At 33.5% G+C, this 22,970-nt stretch overlaps 2 protein-coding genes and 1 pseudogene across 3 annotated transcripts; all 3 read left to right on the top strand.

Annotated features, from left to right (window-relative positions):
• Positions 1–5,773: 5,773 nt before the first annotated feature.
• LOC142640674 (codeine O-demethylase-like) lies at positions 5,774–12,754 on the top strand. Of its 2 annotated transcripts, XM_075814874.1 has the most exons (5): positions 5,774–6,152; positions 10,034–10,252; positions 11,035–11,282; positions 11,703–12,030; positions 12,279–12,754. In XM_075814874.1, exons 1-5 carry the CDS (start codon positions 5,898–5,900, stop codon positions 12,513–12,515), a joined length of 1,287 nt encoding a protein of 428 aa, XP_075670989.1. In that variant the 5' UTR covers positions 5,774–5,897; the 3' UTR covers positions 12,516–12,754. The 2 variants fall into 2 exon arrangements, with proteins under 2 accessions (XP_075670989.1, XP_075670998.1); XM_075814883.1 differs by lacking the exon at positions 10,034–10,252 and having other exon boundaries at positions 5,775–6,152; positions 12,279–12,752.
• Positions 12,755–14,139: 1,385 nt separating this feature from the next.
• LOC142635116 (protein LATERAL BRANCHING OXIDOREDUCTASE 1-like) lies at positions 14,140–14,791 on the top strand. The gene is made up of 2 exons (XM_075809331.1): positions 14,140–14,361; positions 14,555–14,791. The coding sequence occupies exons 1-2, from the start codon at positions 14,140–14,142 to the stop codon at positions 14,789–14,791; spliced, it is 459 nt and encodes a 152-aa protein (XP_075665446.1).
• A 752-nt stretch (positions 14,792–15,543) lies between these two features.
• LOC142622321 (codeine O-demethylase-like) lies at positions 15,544–22,380 on the top strand (annotated as a pseudogene).
• The last annotated feature ends 590 nt before the right edge of the window (positions 22,381–22,970 follow it).

Here is a 22,970-nt window from a genome sequence, read left to right as displayed (position 1 = left end):
TGAAATATATGGTATAAATATAACTTGAAACATATGGTATAAATATAACTTGAAACATACCACTTTTTCTTACCCAACTAGAGTATTCTAGCTGCCTTATCTTCAATTTATGACAATTATTAGTGTAAGGACCGGAAAAAAAACTAGCGTTAAAGCCCACTTAGAACAGTTGTTGGATCAACTCATTCAAGGCCCAAAACAAAGAATTTGTAGAGAGGGAACAACATAACAAAGAATTGTCCTACTTTGAGGATTGGACAAGGAAGTAAAAGAATATATCTCTTCAATTAAAGCCTTCCCGAGGAGACATATGTTACATTCAAGTAGTACTGTTCATCATCCTATTCTTTACATGTTCTGCTTTATCTCTCTCTCCTCTTGATCTTTTTTCTGCCACGCCATCTTTTTTCCTTCTCCCTACATATATACTCCTTCCTTCCTAGCATCTCAACCATTCATCTCCCACCTAACCAATTTCCTCCTTTGACACCTATCCCTTCCCACAGTTGGTAGAAGATGGTGGAAAGAAACTACTTAGATGTGATTTGTACTGTTCAGGTCACCTTCACATCAATGCAGCTGATAAAGTTGTTGTCATCCATTTAATGTGGCTAGGAAGCTAGGCGCAGGGCAATCAATGTGGAGTCTATAGGCTGGCTAAAATCAAAAACCTCCCCCATGTCACTTGGCTCCCCCTTGATAGACCACAGAATGCCTTAGGACTTGCCCTTGCGTTTCCCGAGCAACCATCTTCCTCAGGCCCATGGGCCGTGGCCATATCCCCCAAGACTGCAACCCTTGAGCTTCATCCTTGGTCACCCCCCACATGTGTTGCCTCTTAAATCCCATCCTTGGTCCTCGGCCCCCCACAACTAGATTATTCATTTAAAACGAAATATACTATATACATCTAGAATGTGGAGTTGAAGTTATACTTGTATAATTTCATGTAACATTATATCACTCAATTTTTTTTTATTTATTGAATCAAAATGTATGTCAAATCTATAGTTAAATTAAATGCTTTTCCTCACATTTATTATGCATATTAAATTAATTTCACGTCAATGGGGACATTAATAGGTTTTAGATGTCATCTCTCTGTTTGATCATCCCATAATTTATGGGTTCCTTTAATGATGCCATCTCTCTGTTTGATCTCTCAACATAAACAAGCTCTCGTGAAATCTCAATTTATTGCAAGAATAATTTTGCTAAGCAAAAATATGGAAGGTGCAAACCCATTGTGTCCTGCTGCAAAATGATGAGATCGTCCTCATTTACGGCTTCATTGTAGCACTCTCAGTTTGAGCTTGAAATCATAAGTTCTAATTTTGTTTCAAGAAAGCTTTATTTTAAGGTGAACTCAGCTAGTTCATTGTGATTTGGTCTCAGTCGAGTCAGTCCTGGTCGTGCTTTGGCTGGCATATGGTGTGAAATGATTTGCAAATTATGATCGGGGCAATATGGGATTCGGTTGTACAGGTAACGGCTGCAAGAAGAAGTAATAAGGTTAAAAGCCTTGTAACTCAATTGATTGACACTTTCTAGCATTTCTAAGGTTCAAATCCCTCCTCCGCATTATAATTATCGAATTATAAAAAAATTAAAATGAAAATAACAAGAAAGGCCATTTTAATAGGACAAAGTTTAGCTACAAAATCGGTTGTAGGCTAGGGTGACAACCTTACACAATAAAATAAACATTGCTATATATTTTGAAAATCTAACCGTTTAAAATTATGCATATGGTTCATAAGCTTATATTATATGCATCATTTTAAACTGCAAAATTTTTCAATTTAAACAATTTATTGATAACATAACTATTGATCTTTAATTTTCTAGAAATTTTGCAAGCATGGAAAATATAAGAAGAAAATGTAATCCAATGGTGAATTGGTCAAAATTCACCTCCAATAAAAAGATATTAAGTAAAGTTTTAAACTTAGACTACAACCAATTTTATAGCTAAATTTTGTCCACTTTAATAATTCTTAGTAGAATAAGAAGTTTTATCATTTTATTTTATAAAGCTCTTGTGCAAGTATGTATTCCACAAAGTTAATGTCTTATTTGAACGGTGGGGTGCACATGTTAGATGTGTCACAAGAGTGGAATATGAGCATGGTTTTAAAAAGGGGACCGGATAGGCTGGTCCGATCGGTTCAATTGGGAACCAGCCACTAATCCGGTCCGATTATGACTAAAAACAGAAAAACACCAAAAAGTCGAAAATAATTGAGAACCAGCTACTTCAACCGTAAAACCAAGAATCGGTATGGTTGAACCGGTTATTGGCAGGTTCTGTTGAAAACTAAAACTGTACATTTTTGTCAAAAAGTTGCATTTTTTCCCCTTCAAATCCAACCTAAAACCCATAAGAATGATGATCCAAATCTGTGGGAAGGAAGAAAAACTCAATGAAAAGAGAGAGGTAAAGAACTAAAGATTAAAATGTGATTCTTGATTTTTTTTAAAAAGGTAAATATGAATACCCTGGCAGCATCAACTTTCTGAAATTTTTTATTTTGCAGCAAAAATACTTTGAGACTGAAAGTGTGATAGTGTGAGACTATAATGTAAGAGACTTTAAAGTTAAAACGAAAGAGAAGAATGGCTTTAGCTTTCGGATGAGACTAAGTTTGAAAGGAGAAATAGAAGTTTGAAAGAATGGGTCGGTGAAGTATTAATGAAAAGAAGGGGTATGTGAATCACTTTTATTGTTTTTTTTTTTTCTATGTCTTATCTGACTTATACCTAGAGCCACGTTACAACTTCTTAAAAGGAGCAAACTTTTACAAGACAACTCAATAAAGGTAAGGGAAGGGTAAAAAAAAAAAAGCCATGTCATGTTCGTACTTAATATGTATATATATATACACACACACACACACACACAACCCATATATAAAATTTTATATATATGTTTAACTTGAATATCCTTAGTTTAAAACTTAATATATATTTTTAATTTTTATTATTTTAAAATTATTAATTAAATTATTTATTACGTCACCGGTTCGACTGGGAGTTCGACCAAAAAACCTGTAACCGGTCCCTTTTTCAATTCTTTCTTTGTATCGGTTTTTAAAACCATGATTATGAGACGTGTGTTTTATTAGTTTTGGATGTAAAGAGCAAGCACCTCATAATTTAGGGTAGAAATACATAACTAGTAGTATAGCCAATGGAAGGAAACATTTTAATCGGAGCTATAAATTTTCTTGGTTGGTTGATCATTATAGTAATCTAATAGAACACATGATAAATAGAGGCAAAAATATAAACTACACCTTTATTTTGGTCTTATAATTTTTATTTTGGTCATTTTAATCTTGTAAGTTTGCATTCGTTGTTATCATTACAATCCTTTCATCCACAATCAACTTTTAAAAATTAATTTTTCAATACTAAAAAGGTATTAAAATTTATTTTTTAATGAAAAGAAAAATACAAATTACACCTTTAGGTTTGATTAATTGTCATTTTAGTCTCATAAATTTCATTTTTGTCATTTTGGTTATGTAAGTTCACATATGTTGTCATTGTTAATTTTGCTTAACGGTGACTTTTTTTAACATAATGGAAGAAGGATTAGTGGTGACAATAAATGTAAACTTACATGACAAAAATGAAAAAAATAAATTATAGGACTAAATTAACAATTGACCGAAGGATGTCAATATAATAAAACAAATAGATAAGCAACTTACTAGAATTAGTCTCTTTCTTAGCAATTCAATAGAAAAATAAGAAGGAAAAAGGGATAGAGAATTTTGTCAATGCGATGAATATAATAATCCATATGTATGCCGAATAAAAATTATTTTGATTTTATTTTTGTGGGTGGACCGAAAGGGGTAAGCCCATCCCCCAAACAATTTGGGCCCCTTTTCGAAGTGCCCCTGGCCCAAAGCAGGCTCATGTTAGCTGAGAGTGTAAGGAAGCATCTTGGGTAAGGAATCTCACCTCGACAAGTTTTCCTACAAGAACATGTATGAGCTGAGTGCTTAAGGTAGTGCCTTGGGAGAATCTACTCGTCGAACATAGGATTCAGCGTTGGGCACAAGTTACTAGAGGGTTATCTCAATAGCAAAAAGTGGGTCCCCTCTCTAACACGTGATATGAAACGGGAGAACAGTGATCTAGACTGAAGAATCCACCCAAACCTTGTGAGTGGAGGGACCCACTAACATACCAAAGATTCCTTCATCATGATTGTCCCATTGAAAAAGGGGTATAAATAGGAGGAGAGGGGCAAAAATTAGGGGTTGGAACAAAAATTGGGGGAGAGATGCATGAGAGAAAGCGAGAACATAATTTGGGGTTCAGAGGTTTTGCTCAGACCACAAACAAGTAGCTCGGCAGTCGAGGAATCTCCTCGGCTGGGCCCAAGCCAAAGCAATCTAACAATAAATTGGGCCAAGGTACGACCCACCATTGAGAAAACCACTCCAGGGGTCTCCCATTGTAGGTTATACCCAATCAAGAACACAAATAAATTTGGAGCCTAAATCCCAAAGAGCCTAAGGGTTTTTTGGAGGAAGAGCCACCACAATTTTATTGAGAATCATTGAATAAACATTATAATCTATCAAGTTGTGATTTTTCTATGTTTGTTTTAATGGCTTTATTTTGTGTCAATTTGATTGTTATTAATGCAATTATCTCCTTGTATTTTTGTGGGATTTAATGTATATGGATTTAGTCTAGAGTTGGTAAAGAATTGTACATTCAGTGGAACTCAGGACTAACTTGTGAATGGCTTAGGATTATAACATCCATAAGTTGACATATACGAGAAGTGCGTGAGTGGAAGTTCAAAAGTTTGTTGGAGATAAGTACTCGCAAGTAAATCATTAGTGTGTCTACCTGCGAGCTACACAGCTCATTTTGTGGAACCAACTGTGCCTCTTTTTCCTCCACTATAAATACATCTGTTTCCCACAAATTTTAACTTAGAGATTTAGGGTTTTATAGATCAGAAACACTCACCTTCAGAGTGAGAGAATTGTGTCTTTGATTGAAGAGCCAAACACCTTAGTTTCTCTACACCTTTTGCCTCTCCCAATTTCCATACCTTGAGAGGAGATTTAACCAAACACAATCCACACACGCATTCTAAGTGTTGAAAGTGTTTTGGTCCATTGGAAAGCATTGTAGCTTGATCACATATTGAGCCGGTAAGGTGTGGTGGTGTAATCAGGCGGTGTTGTGAGATTTAAAAAGTTAGTAAAGACAAGACTCTGTGACGTCTATTGGTAGCTAGAGCTTGGAGGGCTCAAGTACATTTAGTAGCCTTAGCTTGGAGGGTTTTTGTGTATTCTTGTACTCCAAATTAAGAATGGAATCTTTGTTGTTGCTGGGAAGGAATAGCACAAAAGTGGGAGGAGATGAAATTATAGGCGATAGTTAGAGACTTAGAGTGAACACTGAGAGAGATAAATGATGTTCTGTTGTGACTGTTTGGTTATGGCGTTGATAGCGTTTTAGTTGGATGGGTAACATGCTTTTAAAAATAAATAAATAAATGGAAATGGGTTAAGGGTTCTTTTGCGGGGGAAAACTAATGTTAGTTGGGATTGAGTAGTGTTTTTAGTAATACACATGTTACAACGAGAGTGAATTATGCAATTGTCTTATGCAATTATATATAGAGTATATAATATAATATATTATATTATATGATAATGTTCAAGTAATGATCAAATAATTGAACACGAGTCATCATTTGGATAGATTTAATGCAATGGGACAGAACTCAATCCTTACCCATTCTCAACAAAGCTTAAAAAGGCATGTGGCTCCCCCTTCTTGATTCAAAGTCTCTCTAGTGGAGTCCTATTAGCACAGTCAACTAATTTTGCTCATATGGCATTTTAAGCTGTAACCTCATGGACACAGTGTACGTCACTGCCAAAATGGATACATTTTCCAAGAGTGTGGAAGAAATGTCCATCAATAGCGAAGAACCACCACAAGAATACATTGTTAAAGATTGCAGCTTTGGATCTATAGAGTCTTCTGATCCATCACCAGCCTCAATTCCTATAATCGATATCAGCATCTTCTCCCTACATGATCCTAAAGAAGTGGGGAATGCACTTGAGAAACTAAGATCAGCTCTGAGCTCAGGAGGGTGCTTCCAGGTTAGGACTTAATATTGTTCTCTACTTAATTTGACAGAATAGCTATTCTTATTGTTCTTAGGGATAATATTTTTGGTCCGTTTGGATTGAGGAAGAGGGAGGGGAGTAGAGTAGAGTAGATTTGGCTCAACATTAGCCTATTTTCAGCCAACTCTACTATACTCCCCTCCACTCTCCCTCCTTCCCCCTGCATTTAAACGGGCCTTTCATCAACGTACTTAGATTTATTTTAGAACCTACTTATCTTTTCCTTTATAAAATAAATAAACAAAAAAGAAGGATTTATCATATCCTGAAAAGTAGCAAGCAAAAGACTCAACAGTAAAACAGGTTAGTTTATTAAATGTTGAAGAGAAAATTAGAAGAGAGAGAGAGAGAGAGAGAGAGAGAGAGAGAGAGAGCCATGTAATCTATGTATTTATGTACGTATGATACATGTACAGAAGGTCTCTATAAATATACAAGAGAAAGTTTTTTTTTTTTTTTTTGGTAAAAAGGAGAATTGCATAAAAACTAACCGAGGAAACCAACTGTTTGAGGGCGAGTCCTCTCATAATACATGTCAATTTGGTCATAATACAAAAGCATAGAAATGTCCACTGACGGACTTTCAAACACAACAAAATCTTGCTGAATACCAGGCTCTTTACGCGCTAGAGCATCCGCACACTTGTTAGATTCATGAAAGCAATGCATCATCCACCTGAGGCACTTGGTTGATAAGAGCCCTGCAATCCATTATAAGAGGAGAATGGTTTATATTATTGCAACACTCTCTGTTCATCCAATCCAGAATCACCTTAGCATCAACTTCTATTTATAGAGACGTAATATTTAAAGAAATACACAAAGATAACCCATCCCTCAAGGCCCAAAGCTCTACTTCTACACTGGAAGCAACACCAATGTTGCGTGTGAATCCCCTAATCCACCCTCCATTCGAATCCTGAATCAACCCACGTCCGCTAACTCTCCCCGGGTTGCCCAAAGCTGAACCATCTGCATTTAATTTGACCCAGCCAGCACCCGGCCTTCTCCATCTTACCAGAACCACGGTTTGGATGGACCTCCTACCTGCCTTCCCCACGCAGTACATATACTCTTGAGCAGCATGGATTACACATTTATACACAACCTGATCAGCCGGTTTCTCCTTGAAAAAGTTGACTTGAGGGGCCTTTGATTATATATGCATTTGAGCATGTGTCAAATCTAGGATATGTTACAGGTTTGTTTTTTTGTTTTTCTTTGTTTGTTTGTTTGTTTGTTTTTTTTTTTATTTAAATTTTATGATGTCCACTCTACCATGATTTGATGTGTAATCACTGAATCAATAATGTAATTTCGGTCGGTAGCGTTGGCGGGGAATGAAGAAAAAGAAGAAGTGGAAGACGTATGGGCAAAGGCCAGAGTCTTTAGATCATTTGGTTCTTGTAGTGTACGTGTACCTTACTTGGGCCCACAAAATGTGGTTCAGTTTTCTTGTTTAACAACTATAATGGTCATCTGATAATTAATTAACCTTTTATTTTTAAGAAACAATAATACTTATTAAAATATATATGAAAATAGTAACATTAGGATAATTAATTAACTCTGATACAATTTAGGAGATAAAACACTTTGGCTTCTCTCCTTCAGTGGTTAGTATATTATATTGAAACACGATTAAATAACCCAAAAGAATTAAGTCTAATGAATATGAATTGAGTCATGTTATATTAACCATTTATTTATTTATTTATTTTTATTTAACTTGAGATTTTACTAACACGTGTACAGTGGCTATAGTTTAGCTGTTTTTTGAGAGGTTATTACCCCAAACACTTACCACACCCATTCTAAGTGTCAAACGAGATTTTGGTGCTGTTAGGAAGTATTGGAAGGAGCCATTTAGTGGTGGATTCAATCGAGTTGAATTGCGGGATATGGAAAGTTAGAGAAGACAAGACTCCGAGAAGTCCGTTAGTAGCAAGAGCTTGGAGGGTCAAGTACATGGGGTAGACTAGGCTTAAGGGGTCTTTTATTATTCGTGTACTCCAACTTTATTCTCTAGTGGATCGATTTCGACTTGGAGGGTCGCGAAGAGATTTTTCACCGAGTTCTTCGGTTTCCTTTTCGATAACACGTTTTGGTGTTATCTTGTGTTTGCATCTCTCTTCCCTATTCTTTAAGCTTTCATTATATTATTGATGATAGATGAATATGGCTTAGGATAGTGTTATTGGTTCATTGTGCTTATTTACTCTTGTTTTGCACTTTGTTTAAGTTAGAGTAAGAGCAATCTAGCTATATTTTTTTTTTTTGGTCTAAATAAGCTTTTGTATTTTAGCACAAATCCGAACTTTCAAAATTGAAAATTTTCATTGGAAGTTCTCTGATACATTAGGCAGAATAGCTATCCTTATTGTTACTAGGAAAAGTATTTCATCAAGGCTCTTAGATTTATTTTGGAACCTGCTTATTTTTTCCTCCAAAAAAAAAAAAGGATTTATTTTAGAACCTCATATCCTGTGAAAATAGCATGCGAAAGACTCAATATTAACTCGGAGAATTTATTAAATGTGGGAAAGCGAAAAAGAGAAGAGAATAGAGAGACCAAGAACTATATCTGTATAATACAGAATGTCTATAAATATACAAGAGAGGTTAATTTATGGGCCCAAATTATGTTTGAATCAAGAATAATTGATATTCCCTTATTATGCCCTGAATCAAGGAATAACAATTATTCTTGATTCAGGGCATAATAAGGGATTATGTACAGAGAGGGTAATGCGATTAGATGCATTTAAGCATGTATCCAATCTAGGATATGTAACGGTATTAAAACCATAGTAAAAACCTCTATCAGTTGTTTCTCAAAAAAAAAAAAAAAAAACCTCTCAGTTATGCCATGATCTTATATTTAAAATCTATTCATATATTCAAAAGTTTTGTAATTCAACTAACACCTGTAATGTTTCCAACAAAAATATCAGTGGTTCAAATCCCCACTTCTTCGGTTATCGAATTATTATGCAAGCACAAAAGGTCTCTATAATATAAATATACAATATACAAGAGAAGTTGACTTGAGGGGTTTGATTATTATAGTAATCTAGTAGAAGTATAGAACACGTGATAAATATTATAAAGCAAAAGGATGAGCAATTTGCTGGAGCTGGTCTGAGCAAGTCACAAGAATAATTAAAAAGGAGAGAGACAATTTTGTCAATGGAATGAATATAATATAATACTCTTATAATCCAACGGAAAGTGAAGTTTGGAGCTAATTTATCTTCCTAATGGGTATGATCATTAAAGTAATCTCCAAAGTGATAATATAATATACAGCAAACAGACGAGCAACTTGATTTAGCTAATCTCTTTCTGACCGACCAATTCATCGGGAAAAAAGTAGAAAATAGTACATCTTTCTGATCCATACATAAGCATGCCGGATAAATATCATAATCAAATGGAAAACATTAAACCTTTCCTGCCATGGCGCCTTGTAATAAGGATGAGTCAGACAAGTGGGTCTGTATTTTATTCAAGAAAAACATTTTAGAAATGAAATTAATAAGGTTATAAATTGATCAAGTTAAAAGACAAAAGCAAAAGGACCCCGTTGGGCACATTATATTATAAGAATATTGTTGAGGTGATGATCTAAATGAGACATCTGCTCACAGATTAAGGCACTGAAAAGCTTTAAAATCATGTACCCTGGACCCTTTCTTGATTTTAAAGAGTCTCTCTAGTGGAGTCCTACTTTAGATATATTAGCACAGCTGACTAGTTTTGCTCCTATTCCTATAGCCTTGTATAGTTGTAGCACCATGGACACAGTATACGTCACTGACAGCGTGGTTCTCCCTTGTGCTGAAATGTCCAAGAGTGTGGAAGAAATGTCCATCAATAGCGAAGAACCACCACAAGAATACATTGTTAAAGATAGCAGTTTTGGATCTATGGAGTCTTCTGATCCATCACTAGGCTCAATTCCTATCATTGATATCAACATCTTCTCCCTATCTTCATCACATGACCCGAAAGAAGTAGAGAATGAATTTGAGAAACTAAGATCAGCTCTGTGCTCAGGAGGATGCTTCCAGGTTAGGACTTACATTTAACTTGAAATTTTTTCACCGAAAGTTCTCTGCTACATTAGGCAGAATAGCTATCCTTTTTGTTACTAGGAAAATTATTTCATCAAGGCATTTAGTCAAGAGTCTTGTAGTTTAACTAATACCACGTAATGTATCCAATTGGGACATCTATGGTTCAGATTCCTACTCCCCCAATTATCGAATTTGTACAAAAGGTCTCTATAAATATACAACAGAAGTTGGGCCCTGATTATGCCTAAATTAATCAATAATATTTTATATTTCTTGATTCAAGGCAGAATAAGGATTATGTACTAGGAGGGTAATGTGATTAGAATATTAGATGCATCTGAGCATGAGCCACTGCCAAATCTAGAATATGTAACGGTATTAAAATCATAGTAAAAACCAATATTAGTTATGTTAGACCTTATATCATAAACGTATTCATATGATCAAGAGCCTTGTAACTCAATAGTCAAGACTTTATATCATACACCTATTCATATGACTAAGAGCCTTGTAGCTCAACTAACATTTTATGCTATTTCCAACAAAGACATTCATGATTCAAGTCTCCACCTCTTATTGAATGCAAAAAAGAAAAAAAAAAAAGAACTGTGCTTGCCTGCACTGGAGTCTAGAAAGAAAACAGTTTGAAAATTTTCAGATAGATAGTTGAACGTTTATCTGGATTGAATAATATGTTTAGATCCTAAAAGAAATGAATTGAATTTGTGCATTTATTTTTCTATAAGAACTTGTCATAAGCTACCTTTGAGCCTCAGGCAATAGGTCATGGAATTCCAAGTTCACTACTTGACAAGTTACGCGAAGTTGCAAAACAGTTTTTTGCACTTCCAGTAGAAGAAAAGCATAAGTACTCCCGAGCAGCACATGAGGTTGAAGGGTATGGGCAAGACCGAGTAGTTTCAGAAAAGCAAATCCTTGACTGGAGCAGTCGCCTATCTCTTAAGGTCTTCCCAGAAGACCAAAGAAGGCTCAATTTTTGGCCAGAAAATCCAAGTGATTTCAAGTAAGTTTAATATACTTTTTTTTTTAATTTTTAATTTTTTTTTATCTCTATTCAGTTTTTAATATCATCATGATGAAGAGATCAAAATAGAATTTACATAATTTTATTTGAGTGATGTTAGAAAAATTTTACTACATATAGACTTTATAAACTGATGCATCAACTTTTAACTATAACATATAAAAGTTATTAAAAAATTCAATTGTTATGTTGTTAATGTGGCACCAATCAATCAATCACATATATTATCTGTTAATTTTTAAATATTTTCTAATAAAACTGGCAGTAGTATTAACATTTCACTTCGTTTTTTTATCCTTTGTCTAGCATTTTCTGACTTAGATTAACATGGTGAAGCATTTCCATAGATAAAGTCCTTTTTCATATTGTTAGTGATTAATCCTTTGTTTAATTTTACAGAGATATTCTACACGAATATGTTGTGAAGTTGAAGGGTGTCATGGATATACTCTTTAAGGCCATGGAAAAGTCTCTGAATTTGGTAGAGGGCAGCTTCTCAAGCCAGTTTGGAGACAACTCACTGATCAAAGCAAGATTTAACTTCTATCCACCTTGTTCTAGACCTGATATGGTTCTAGGTGTCAAAGCTCATTCAGATAGATCAGGAACCACAGTTCTCTTGCAAGATGATGAAGTAGGAGGTCTTCAAATTTTCAAAGATGACAAATGGATTAACGTTCCTGTAATTCCTCATGCTCTTGTTGTCAATCTTAAGGATCAAATGCAGGTATGACTTAGTTAGTTGGAGGGTCACTTAGTAGCGCTTAAGCAAGTTTTGCATGCAAAGAAATGTCACCTTCATACAAAGTACTGTGTTATTCATTCAATATTTAAAAATATTTAAACTAGTAAATTAAAGATTCATGATACTGACATGTTATAGCTGCAATCAATTAATATGCACTGAGATGCCTAACCTATAAAAGAAATTTACAAGTTTGATATATATGTAGTTTGTTGTATGAATTCGTGCAGATAATGAGCAATGGAATTTTCAAGAGCCCACTGCATAGCGTATTGACTAACACAGACAAGCTGAGGATATCTGTGGCCACGTTTAATGAGCCAGAGCCGGATAAAGAGATTGGACCTGTGGAACAATTGATAGACGAGGAAAGGCCAAGGCTATATAGAAATGTGAAAAACTTTGCTGCTTTCAACTATGAATGCTTTCAGAAAGGGAAAGTAGCACTCGAGGAAGCAAAAATTTAAATTTTCTTCTTGCTTATCTATTCTGGTGTAGAAGCAAGTTGATGGTGAAACTATGGAATTATATGGTATTCTGATGCTTGTACATAATGCTTTAAAATAAAGCATATGATATGTAGTGGAACTTTATCTACATTTTTATGAATGTCTGAAGTGGCTTTAATTCACTTTCTGATAAGTAGATGACAACTTAAGAATGAAGTGTGTCTTTCTTGTCTAGTTTTTCTATCCCCCTTTTCATTATTTTACTAGACTTTTGCAATGAATGGAAAAATTTAATAAATTGTTTTCTTGTTAAGTAGAAAATGAAAATAGTAAAAGACTTAGAAGTGTTAGTCCCAAATCCTTCGTAAAATTATGTGATTATTTTTTAACAAAGTATAGTTGATACAATATATTAGATTTTTTAAAAATTAAGCTATCTATATTTGTTATTTGAAAATGATTTAAATTTTGGAATTTTTTTTTTCAAGGTAACTGGATGCATTTTACATCAATTATTATATAAAGGTAATTTTTTTTTTTTTTGTAAATAACGTAATGTGTGGTTGAAATTTGTTTTTAGTACTTCTTACAAACAGTTTATTTTCTATACGTCTTGAATAACCTAAAGATTCATGAAGCTGATATAAGTAAACCCAACATTTATCATATTACAAAAAAAAATACAAAACTTTAAAACCATTTAAAAAAATGTAATTTTGTTAATAGCCAACCAACATTACTTTGAGAATGTGACATAATTGTTAATAAAGCAGCAATTCTCTTTCTTCACAAATCTCTCTTCCCAAAGCATCACTGAAGTAGACCGAAAGGATCAAATTGGACTGAATGGACTACTGTAGACTAAAATGGACCGAACTAGGCCAAATGTACAGAAATGGACCAAAATAAACCGAAATGTTACACTAATGTGGCTCAACATAAGTGTAACAATAATAAATGTTATGTTTCAATTTTTAGATATTATATGGATAGATTTAAGGGAGCATATTATGGCAATTGAGTATAGAAAAATCCAGAGTACAATTTTGTTAGGTATAGATAGTTCCTTTCAAATTTTAATGAATTATTGATTTGAAGTAGAAACTTTTTAAGAGAGCATATTATTGATTTAATGGAGCATATTATGGCAACTATGAATGCTTAGGGGGTGTTTGGTTGGGTGAAAACAGGAAGGATGAAAAATAGGGTGGAAAATGTTGTTTTTCACTGTTTGGTTTAGGAAGGAAAATAGGAGAGACAGAAAATAAGAGATAAAATTTTTCCTCCTGGGCCTACTTTTTTTATCCTCCCAAATTAGGAGGAAAATGAGAAAAGAAAAGTGACAAGAAATCCATTTAACACAAATACCCTCTCATCTACTCTCACATATTATGTAACAAGTGTATAATAGTCAATTTATATAAATTACATTTTTCATTCTTCCTTTTTTTCACTCCAACCAAATAAAAGGGTTTTTCACCCTCCCACTTTTCCACCCCTTCAACCAAACACACAAGAGGAAAAACCAAATATTTTCTATCATCTCACTTTTCTATTCTTTCACCATTTTCCATCCTCTCACTTTTCCACTCCTCCCACCAAACCGACCCTAAATTTGGAGGATAACTGCTTTTTGGAGCAAATGGGAGAACGATCGACAATGTTTGCAAGATTTAACTTATATCCTCCATCTCCAAGGCCTGATATTGTTCTTGGCCTTAAACCACATGCAGATGGATCAGCAATCACCTTTGTTTTGCAAGACAAAGAGGTGGAGGGTCTCCAATTCCTGAAAGACAACCAGTGGATCAGAGTTCCAGTCATTCCTCAGGCTCTTGTTATAAATATAGGTGATCAAGCAGAGGTAATAGCTACGTACTGAGATTTTCACATGTTCAACATAACCCCCCCAGTGTCTAGCAACTAGTGCCAACATATATTCTAGGCTATTCAAAAGTAATCAACATCTACACTCACACCAAGTTCACCTTTGAGAATATGTAAATTTGTTTTAGAATTGGTTTCGTGTGATACAATGGGTCTCACATGATACACAGATAATGAGTAATGGAATATTCAAGAGCCCAGTGCACAGAGTAGTGACAAATTCAGAAAGGGAGAGGATTTCAGTGGCAGTGTTCAGTTCTCCAGACTCTGATAAAGAGTTTGAACCAATAGGCAGACTGTTCAATGACTCAAGGCCGAGACTATACAAAAAGGTGAAGAATTATGTTGATACTTATTTCCAGTACTACCAGCAAGGAAAGAGACCAATTGATGCAGTGAGAAACTAGTTTTTGTACCTTTGTCTCTTGTGGATTGTATTAGTAAAGATCCGTTCGTCCATTAAAATATTAATGATTGAATAAATGGATATATTTCTAATTATTGTATATTATTTATTTGGATTAAATGGGTTGATAAATGAAAAGATGAGTGAGTTTCAATCTGGTGGTGGAGGGTTAGCAAATATTCAAATGAAACCTTTGAAATCCGAAGAGGGAAAATGTTTCATGTTTCAGAGTAAGCCAGTAAGGTCACAAGAGTAACAATCTAGTCCACCCAGCGTGATCAAACCCAAATCCAATCTAAACACAATCAGGACAAATCATAAACCCATCGATCCGTTTATTAGTTCTATCTATGGGACAAAATGCTTGATCTATGGTCCAAGACTAGGAGGTCCACCTGTATGCACGACTAGTTTATTATTACAACAATAAGCTTAGCTATGTTATATTAACTATTCATTTTTTTTTTATTCAATTTAAAATTTTACTCAATTTCTCTCATATTTCCCACCAAACCAAACCAAACCAAACATAGTCATACTAGACTCTATCATGAATTTAATAAATGAACTCCATCATGAATATGAGAAAAAAAAAAACACCATCTTTCATATTTCAAAAATACATGAGAATTAGTAGTTAAGCAAATTATATTACTCCTATATTATATTAATATTGTTAAAGTAATGATCAAAAGGATTGAATATTATATACATTATCATCTGAATGGGTACCCAATTTTTATCCATAATCATCAAAAGCTTTAAAAGGCATGTGCCTCCTTCTTGGTACTGTACTAATTTTGCTCCTATAGTCTTGTGAGCTGTAACCTCACGGACAGTGTACGTCACTGACAGAGTAGTCCTCCTTTCTGCTAAAATGGATACATTTTCCAAGAGTGTGGAAGAAATGTCCATCAATAGCGAAGAACCACCACAAGAATACATTGTTAAAGATTGCAGCTTTGGATCAATAGTGTCTTCTGATCCATCACCAGGTTCAATTCCTATAATCGATATCAGCATCTTCTCCCTATCTTCATCACATGATCCTAAAGAAGTAGAGAATGAACTTGAGAAACTAAGATCAGCTCTAAGCTCAGGAGGGTGCTTCCAGGTTAGTACTAAATATTGTTCTCTACTTAATTAGATAGAATAGCTATTCCTATTGTTGCTAGGGATAATATTTCATCAAGGTACTTAAGATTTATTTTAGAACCTGCTTATCTTTTCCTCAAAAAAGAAATAAGAAATAAGAAAAGAAGGATTTATCATATCCTGTAAATATAGCATGCGAAAGAAAATAGTAAAACAGATTAGTTTATGCCTGAATCAAGAATAATTGTTATCCTTGATTAAGGCATAATATGGGGTTATGTTCAGAGAGGATAATGTGATAGGGTGCATTTGAGGTTACAGTTTTTTTTTATTCGTTTAACCTGTGATGTCCACGATGTTTTGGTGTGTTTAATCATTGAATCAATAATGTAATTTTGGCTGGTAGTGTTGTCGGGGAAAGAAGACAAAGAAGTGGAGACGTATGGGCAAAGGCCACTAGACCGGGTATATTTGGGAGGACTTGAGTTGGTCACACAAAAGTTTGGATGGGGTCTTTAGATCATTTATTGGTTCTTGTGTGGTACGTGTACCTTACTTGGGCCCACTATATGTGAATCTCAAGGCCGATGTTCTGGTAACATTATTTGAATTTTTTGAAAATAAGTATAGATGAAAAAGTTTGTGAAAATGTGTGTAATGTTGTTTAAAAACTTAAAATATGTTGTTAAACTACTATACCAAACGGTCCCCTATTTTTTTTGTTTAAGAACTAAAATGATCATCAATTTTTAGGTGTCATCTAATCATGTGTCCAAAATGTCTATTATTCGGGAAGTGGTTGGAATATCTCCCTCCATCTAAAAGTGTATTTGAATATTGTTTATTTTGCTGAAAACTAAAAATTTGAAAACATTGTAACAAAATAATTTTTAAATGTGTGAATAGTGCCGTAAGACCCATTTTTAATAAAAGTTTTGTTGAAAAAATGTTTGTGGGTCCTGTAAACAATGCACGGAACCACTAGAATCTCTTAAAAGTTGCTGAAACGCGCTTCTCAAAAAAAAAAGAAAAAAAAAGAAGGTGAAATGCAGACGCTGGACGTGACTGCTATATCCAAACGGATACTAAGAGTCTGTTTGGATAGAGCTTATTGCTGAAAACTAAAAACACTGTAGCAAAATAATTTTTAAATGTGTGAATAGTACTGCGGGACTCATTTTTAATAAAAAATTGTTGAAAAAGTACGTGAATAGTGCGCCCACAGTACGCACTGCGCGTTTTGTCCCCCGCAGCAAAAAAAATAAAAAAAAACGAAAACGCACAGACGCAGCAATAATCCGGATCCAAACACATTCTAAACATAGGGTTAGTCTTCTTCCTCTCCTTTGTGATCTCTTATCCATTGCTTTTCTTTTCCAAATCCATTATAGTCCTCCCCAGTGGCGGCTCCAGGAAATTTTTTCAGGGTGTTCTTCAATGAGTATAAATTACATAATCTAATAAAAAGAAAAATTTGTATATTGACAGCAGCAACAATAAAAAAATACGCAAATACATAAAATTTACAATTGCCTTCTACGAGTTTTCATATTTTAAAATCGTTGCATTATAGTCTTATTATTAATTCTACAATAATAATAAAATTATTAGTTATTGTTGTTGAGTTGTTTCATTAATTTATTTATCTTTTATAAACTATAATTTGTTATAGAGAAATGATATGTCCACAACATTTTTACAACAAATCCTAAATGGCAAGTTGTTACTGGTTGTTATTGTTGGGACAAAAAAGTAATCTTAGTATTAAATTCAAATTTGAACCTATAACAACTAACCACCTATGATTTGTTGTAAAATTGTTGTAAAAATGTTGTGGACGTAACACCTCTCTTTGTTATATTGTTGTTATATTAATTATAAAATTATTAATTATTATTTAGCCTAACATAATTTAATTTGTTTGTCTTTTATAATGTATTGGTTAATTAAATTATTAATTATTTTTTATTAGTTGCTCCCAATTAATTATTGGTTAATTAAATTACTGTTTATTAGTTGCACTAGCACACACCCCATGTGCATTTACTTTCCTCAATTTAAAACCTAGAAATATATTATTTTCTGAATTATTATATTTCTTTCTTTTGAAGAATGAATTAATGATTATTATCTTTGCCCATATTATTAATTAAATTATAACCTACTAAGTATAATGACTGAGATTCAACGAACACCAATAGTAGACAAATTGTTTTTCAAATTTCAATGTCTAAAATGCTCATAAAAAATTTAAATGTATAAAAAATCTTATTAAATACAACTAATTAAATTTTCTAGTATTATCTTAGATATGATATACTGTATAGTATATTATATTCATTCATAATGTTATATAATATAATATACTTTAACAACAAATAAGCAAGAAAAGGAAAAATCATATAAATCATAGGGCCCACACCTAATCACTTTGTGTGGGTATTATCAATTGCTTTTGAAGACTTCAAGTTGAACCATACACGTGTAGAGGCAACAGGCAATTGATAAGTGTTTCTTGGTTGGGCAAAGTGTAACACTAGTACTCTACTTCATAGACAACGGAAGAACCAAAGAAGCAATGAAAAGAAAACAGAAGAAAAAAAAAGAGCAGATCAGATTAGGATGCCAGAGACTGAGAAAAGTGTGAAGACTCACTTGTTATGGTTGCCACCATTGCATCATGTGTATGTTGCTCTATTGCTCTAGGTACGTTGGAATGAGATTCTAGCGGACTTGCGGCGATGAATTTGTTGATGTGCTCAGTGCTCTGTTCTGGTTTTGCTTTACTGGATGATTCTGTTGCTCTGGTTTCTTTAGGTTAGGTTGTAATCGCGTATATTGGGTTTTGATTTTTGATTATTTTTTTAGAATACGTGGGTTTGCTACCACATTGGGTTTGCTTTACCTTGTATTTTTTCTTTAGATTGGGTTTGTAATCTATTGTTTAGAATTGATGTTGGGCTATTTTTTTTTTCTCTGGTGGGCTTGCTTTTGTTACAATTTTTTTTTTTTTTTAGATTTTCGTTCAAAATTTTTTTTGGGGTTTTTTTTTTTTGCGCTCAAAAGTAGAACAAATATATATATATATTTTTTTATTTGAGGGTGTTCCTCAGTTTGGTTGAGGGTGTTCCTAATTTTTTTTTAAGGGTGAAAAAATAATTTTTTTTAATTATTATATATATATATATATAAAATTTCAGGTCAGGTTGTTCCTGGGAACACCCTGGCCTGAACGTGGCGCCGCCACTGGTCCTCCCTTATCAATCAACTCTCTTATGACCTTTTATTCATCACTTTTCTTTTTGACGAGCCCTCAATAATTTATTAATTCTGGTACAACTTGTTGGGGGGAGATAAACATTTTGACTCTGTAAGTAGTTAAAAATATAAAGAGGCATGCTTAACCTAAAACTAAAAGACTTAAATCCAATGGGTACAAGCTCAATTATATTATATTAACCACTCATTTTTCTCATTATTATTTAATTTGAGATTTTACTCATACATTTATATTCTAAAAAATGTGGTGATAGTTTAGCTGTTTTAGGAACTATTGTTGGCCCTAAAGCGGCTCTGTCACTGGTGATTTGGGTTTCGACTTATGATTGTACAATGTAGTAGATTGCAATCAACATAGGATTTAGAATAAGTGATGGGGAAGGCCAGTTAAATAATTCTGAGTAGAAAATGACGGTTTTATCATCTTATTTTCTAAAGCGTTGTGACTGGTAAAGTTGACGTTTCTTTGAACTGCGAGGTGAAAATTGCTAGGTTTGTAATTATGTCAATGGGAGTGCTGAATGCAAGTTTTTCAATTTCTCACTGTGCTTATGATATGTTCTGTACTTTTCAGCGAGTTGATGGTAAAAGTATGGAATTGTGTGGTATTATGATACTTGTTTAACAAAGTACATTTAGTAAAAGCTAACTCGCCTCAACTGTAAATGTCAGAAGAGGGGTTTAGTTGACAATTAACATGGTTAGTAAATGGTAACTTGGTGTTTTTATTCTCAAGCTTTTTCTACTTTATGAGGTAATTCGTTCAGGAGGATGCTTCCAGGATAGGACTTATATTTAACTTGAAATTTTTTCACCGAAAGTTCTATGCTACATTAGGCAGAATAGCTATCCTTTTTGTTACTAGGAAAATTATTTCATCAAAGCATTTAGTCAAGAGTTTTGTAGTTCAACTGATACCACGTAATGTTTCCAATTGGGACATCTATGGTTCAGATCCCTACTCCCCCAATTATCAAATTTGTACAGAAAGTCTCTATGAATATACAAAAGAAGTTGGGCCCTGATTATGCCTAAATCAATAATAATTGATATATTTTGATTCAAGGCATAATAAGGATTATGTACTAGGAGGGTAATGTGATTAGAATATTAGATGCATTTGAGCATGAGCCACTACTAAATCTAGAATACGTAATGGTATTAAAATCATAGTAAAAACCAATATTAGTTATGTTAGACCTTATATCATAAACGTATTCATATGATCAAGAGCCTTGTAACTCAATTGTCAAAACTTTATATCATAAACCTATTCATATGACTAAGAGCCTTATAACTCAACTAACATTTTATGTTATTTCCAAAAAAAGCATTCATGATTCAAATCTCCACCTCTAACTATTGAATGCAAAAAAAAAAAAAAAACTGTGCTTGCCTGCACTAGAGTCTAGAAAGAAAACAGTTAGAAATTTTTCAGATATATATTTGGACGTTTATCTAGATTTAATAATATGTTTAGATCCTAAAAGAAATGAATCGAATTTGTGCATTTCTTTTTCTGTAAGAGCTAAGAATTTGTCATAAGCTACCTTTGAGCCTCAGGCAATAGGTCATGGAATTCTAAGTTCACTACTTGACAAGTTACGCGAAGTCGCAAAACAGTTTTTTGCACTTCCAGCAGAAGAAAAGCATAAGGACTCCCGAGCAGCAAATGAGGTTGAAGGGTATGGGCAAGATGGATTAGTTTCAGAAAAGCAAATCCTTGACTGGAGCAGTCGCCTATCTCTTAAGGTCTTCCCAGAAGATCAAAGAAGGCTCAATTTTTGGCCAGAAAATCCAAGTGATTTCAAGTAAGTTTAATATACTTTTTTTTTTTTTCCTATTCAATTTGTAATATCATCATGATGAAGAGATCAGAATAGAATTTACATAATTTTATTTGAGTGATGTTAGAAATGTTACAAATTTTACTACATATAGACATTATAAACTGATGCGTCGACTTTTAACTATAACATATAAAAAGTAATTAAAAAAATTCAATTGTTATGTTGTTAATGTGGCACCAATCAATCAATCACATTTATCATCATGTTAATTTTTAAATATTTTCTAATAAAACTGGTAGTAGTATTAACATTTCACTTCGATTTTTTATCCTTTGTCTAGCATTTTCTGACTTAGATTAACATGGTGAAGCATTTCCATAGATAAAGTCCTTTTTCATATTGTTAGTGATTAATCCTTTATTTAATTTTACAGAGATATTCTACATGAATATGTTGTGAAGTTGAAGGGTGTCATGGATATACTCTTTAAGGCTATGGAAAAGTCTCTGAATTTGGTAGAGGGCAGCTTCTCAAGCCAGTTTGGAGACAACTCACTGATCAAAGCAACATTTAACTTCTATCCACCTTGTTCTAGACCTGATATGGTTCTAGGTGTCAAAGCTCATTCAGATACATCAGGAACCACAGTTCTCTTGCAAGATGATGAAGTAGGAGGTCTTCAAATTTTCAAAGATGACAAATGGATTAACGTTCCTGTAATTCCCTCATGCTCTTGTTGTCAATCTTGGGGATCAAATGCAGGTATGACTTAGTCAGTTGGAGGGTCACTTAGTAGCGCTCAAGCAAGTTTTGCATGCAATGAAATGTCACCTTCATACAAAGTACTGTGATATTCATTCAATACATAAAAATATTTAAACTAGTGAAGATTCATAATACTGACATGTTATAGATGCAATCAGTTAATATGCACTAACATGCCTAACCTATAAAAAGAAATTTACAAGTTTGATATATATGTAGTTCGCTGTATATGAATTCATACAGATAATGAGCAATGGAATTTTCAAGAGCCCACTGCATAGGGTATTGACCAACACTGACAAGTTGAGGATATCTGTGGCAACCTTTAATACGCCAGAGCCGGATAAAGAGATTGGACCTGTGGAACAATTGATAGACGAGAAAAGGCCAAGGCTATATAGAAATGTGAAAAACTTTGCTGCTTTCAACTATGAATGCTTTCAGAAAGGGAAAGTAGCACTCGAGGAAGTAAAAATTTAAACTTTCTTCCTGCTTATCTATTCTGGTGTTGAAGCAAGTTGATGGTGAAACTATGGAATTATATGGTATTCTGATGCTTGTACATAATGCTTTAAAATAAAGCGTATGATATGTAGGGGAACTCTATCTACTTTTCTTTGAATGTCGAAGTGGCTTTAATAAATGACAACTTAAGAATGAAGTGTGTCTTTCTTGTCTAGTTTTTCAACTTTGTGAAATGGTTTAAGTTTTTCTATCCCCCTTTTCATTATTTTACTAGAAACTAGTTATAGACTTGGGCAATGTATGGAAAATTTTAATAATTTGTTTTCTTGTTAAGTAGAAAATGAAAATAGTAAAAAAGACTTATAAGTGTTGGTCCCAAATCCTTTTTAAAATGATGTGATCATTTTCTAACAAAGTATAGTTGATACAATAACATAATGCGTGGTTGAAATTTGTTTCTAGTACTCCTTACAAATAGTTCATTTTTTATATGTCTTGAATAACCTAAAGATGAAGCGGATATAAGTAAATCTATCATTTATTATATTATCCAAAAAAAATACAGAACTTTAAAAACATTAAAAAAATGTAATTTTATCAACAACCTACTAACATTACGTTGAGAATGTAACATAATTGTTAATAAAGCAGTAATTCTCGTTCTACACAAACATTTCCTCTCAAAGCATTACTGAAGTGGACCAAAAGGATCAAATTGGACTAAATGGACCATTGTGGACCGAAATGGACCGAACTAGACCAAATGTACAGAAAGGGACCAAAATA

This window comes from Castanea sativa, chromosome 1 (assembly GCF_040712315.1).
Source record: "Castanea sativa cultivar Marrone di Chiusa Pesio chromosome 1, ASM4071231v1".
Taxonomy (NCBI): Eukaryota; Viridiplantae; Streptophyta; class Magnoliopsida; order Fagales; family Fagaceae; genus Castanea; species Castanea sativa.
This window is presented reverse-complemented; position numbering and strand designations above follow the sequence as displayed.

Coding starts and splice junctions, on each gene's coding strand:
- LOC142640674 (XM_075814874.1), top strand. CDS start 5,898: ATGGACACAGTGTACGTCACTGCCAAAATGGATACATTTTCCAAGAGT. Junction 6,153..10,033: donor GCTCAGGAGGGTGCTTCCAG/GTTAGGACTTAA, acceptor GAAATGTCCAAG/AGTGTGGAAGAAATGTCCAT. Junction 12,031..12,278: donor ATCTTAAGGATCAAATGCAG/GTATGACTTAGT, acceptor GAATTCGTGCAG/ATAATGAGCAATGGAATTTT.
- LOC142635116 (XM_075809331.1), top strand. CDS start 14,140: ATGGGAGAACGATCGACAATGTTTGCAAGATTTAACTTATATCCTCCA. Junction 14,362..14,554: donor ATATAGGTGATCAAGCAGAG/GTAATAGCTACG, acceptor CATGATACACAG/ATAATGAGTAATGGAATATT.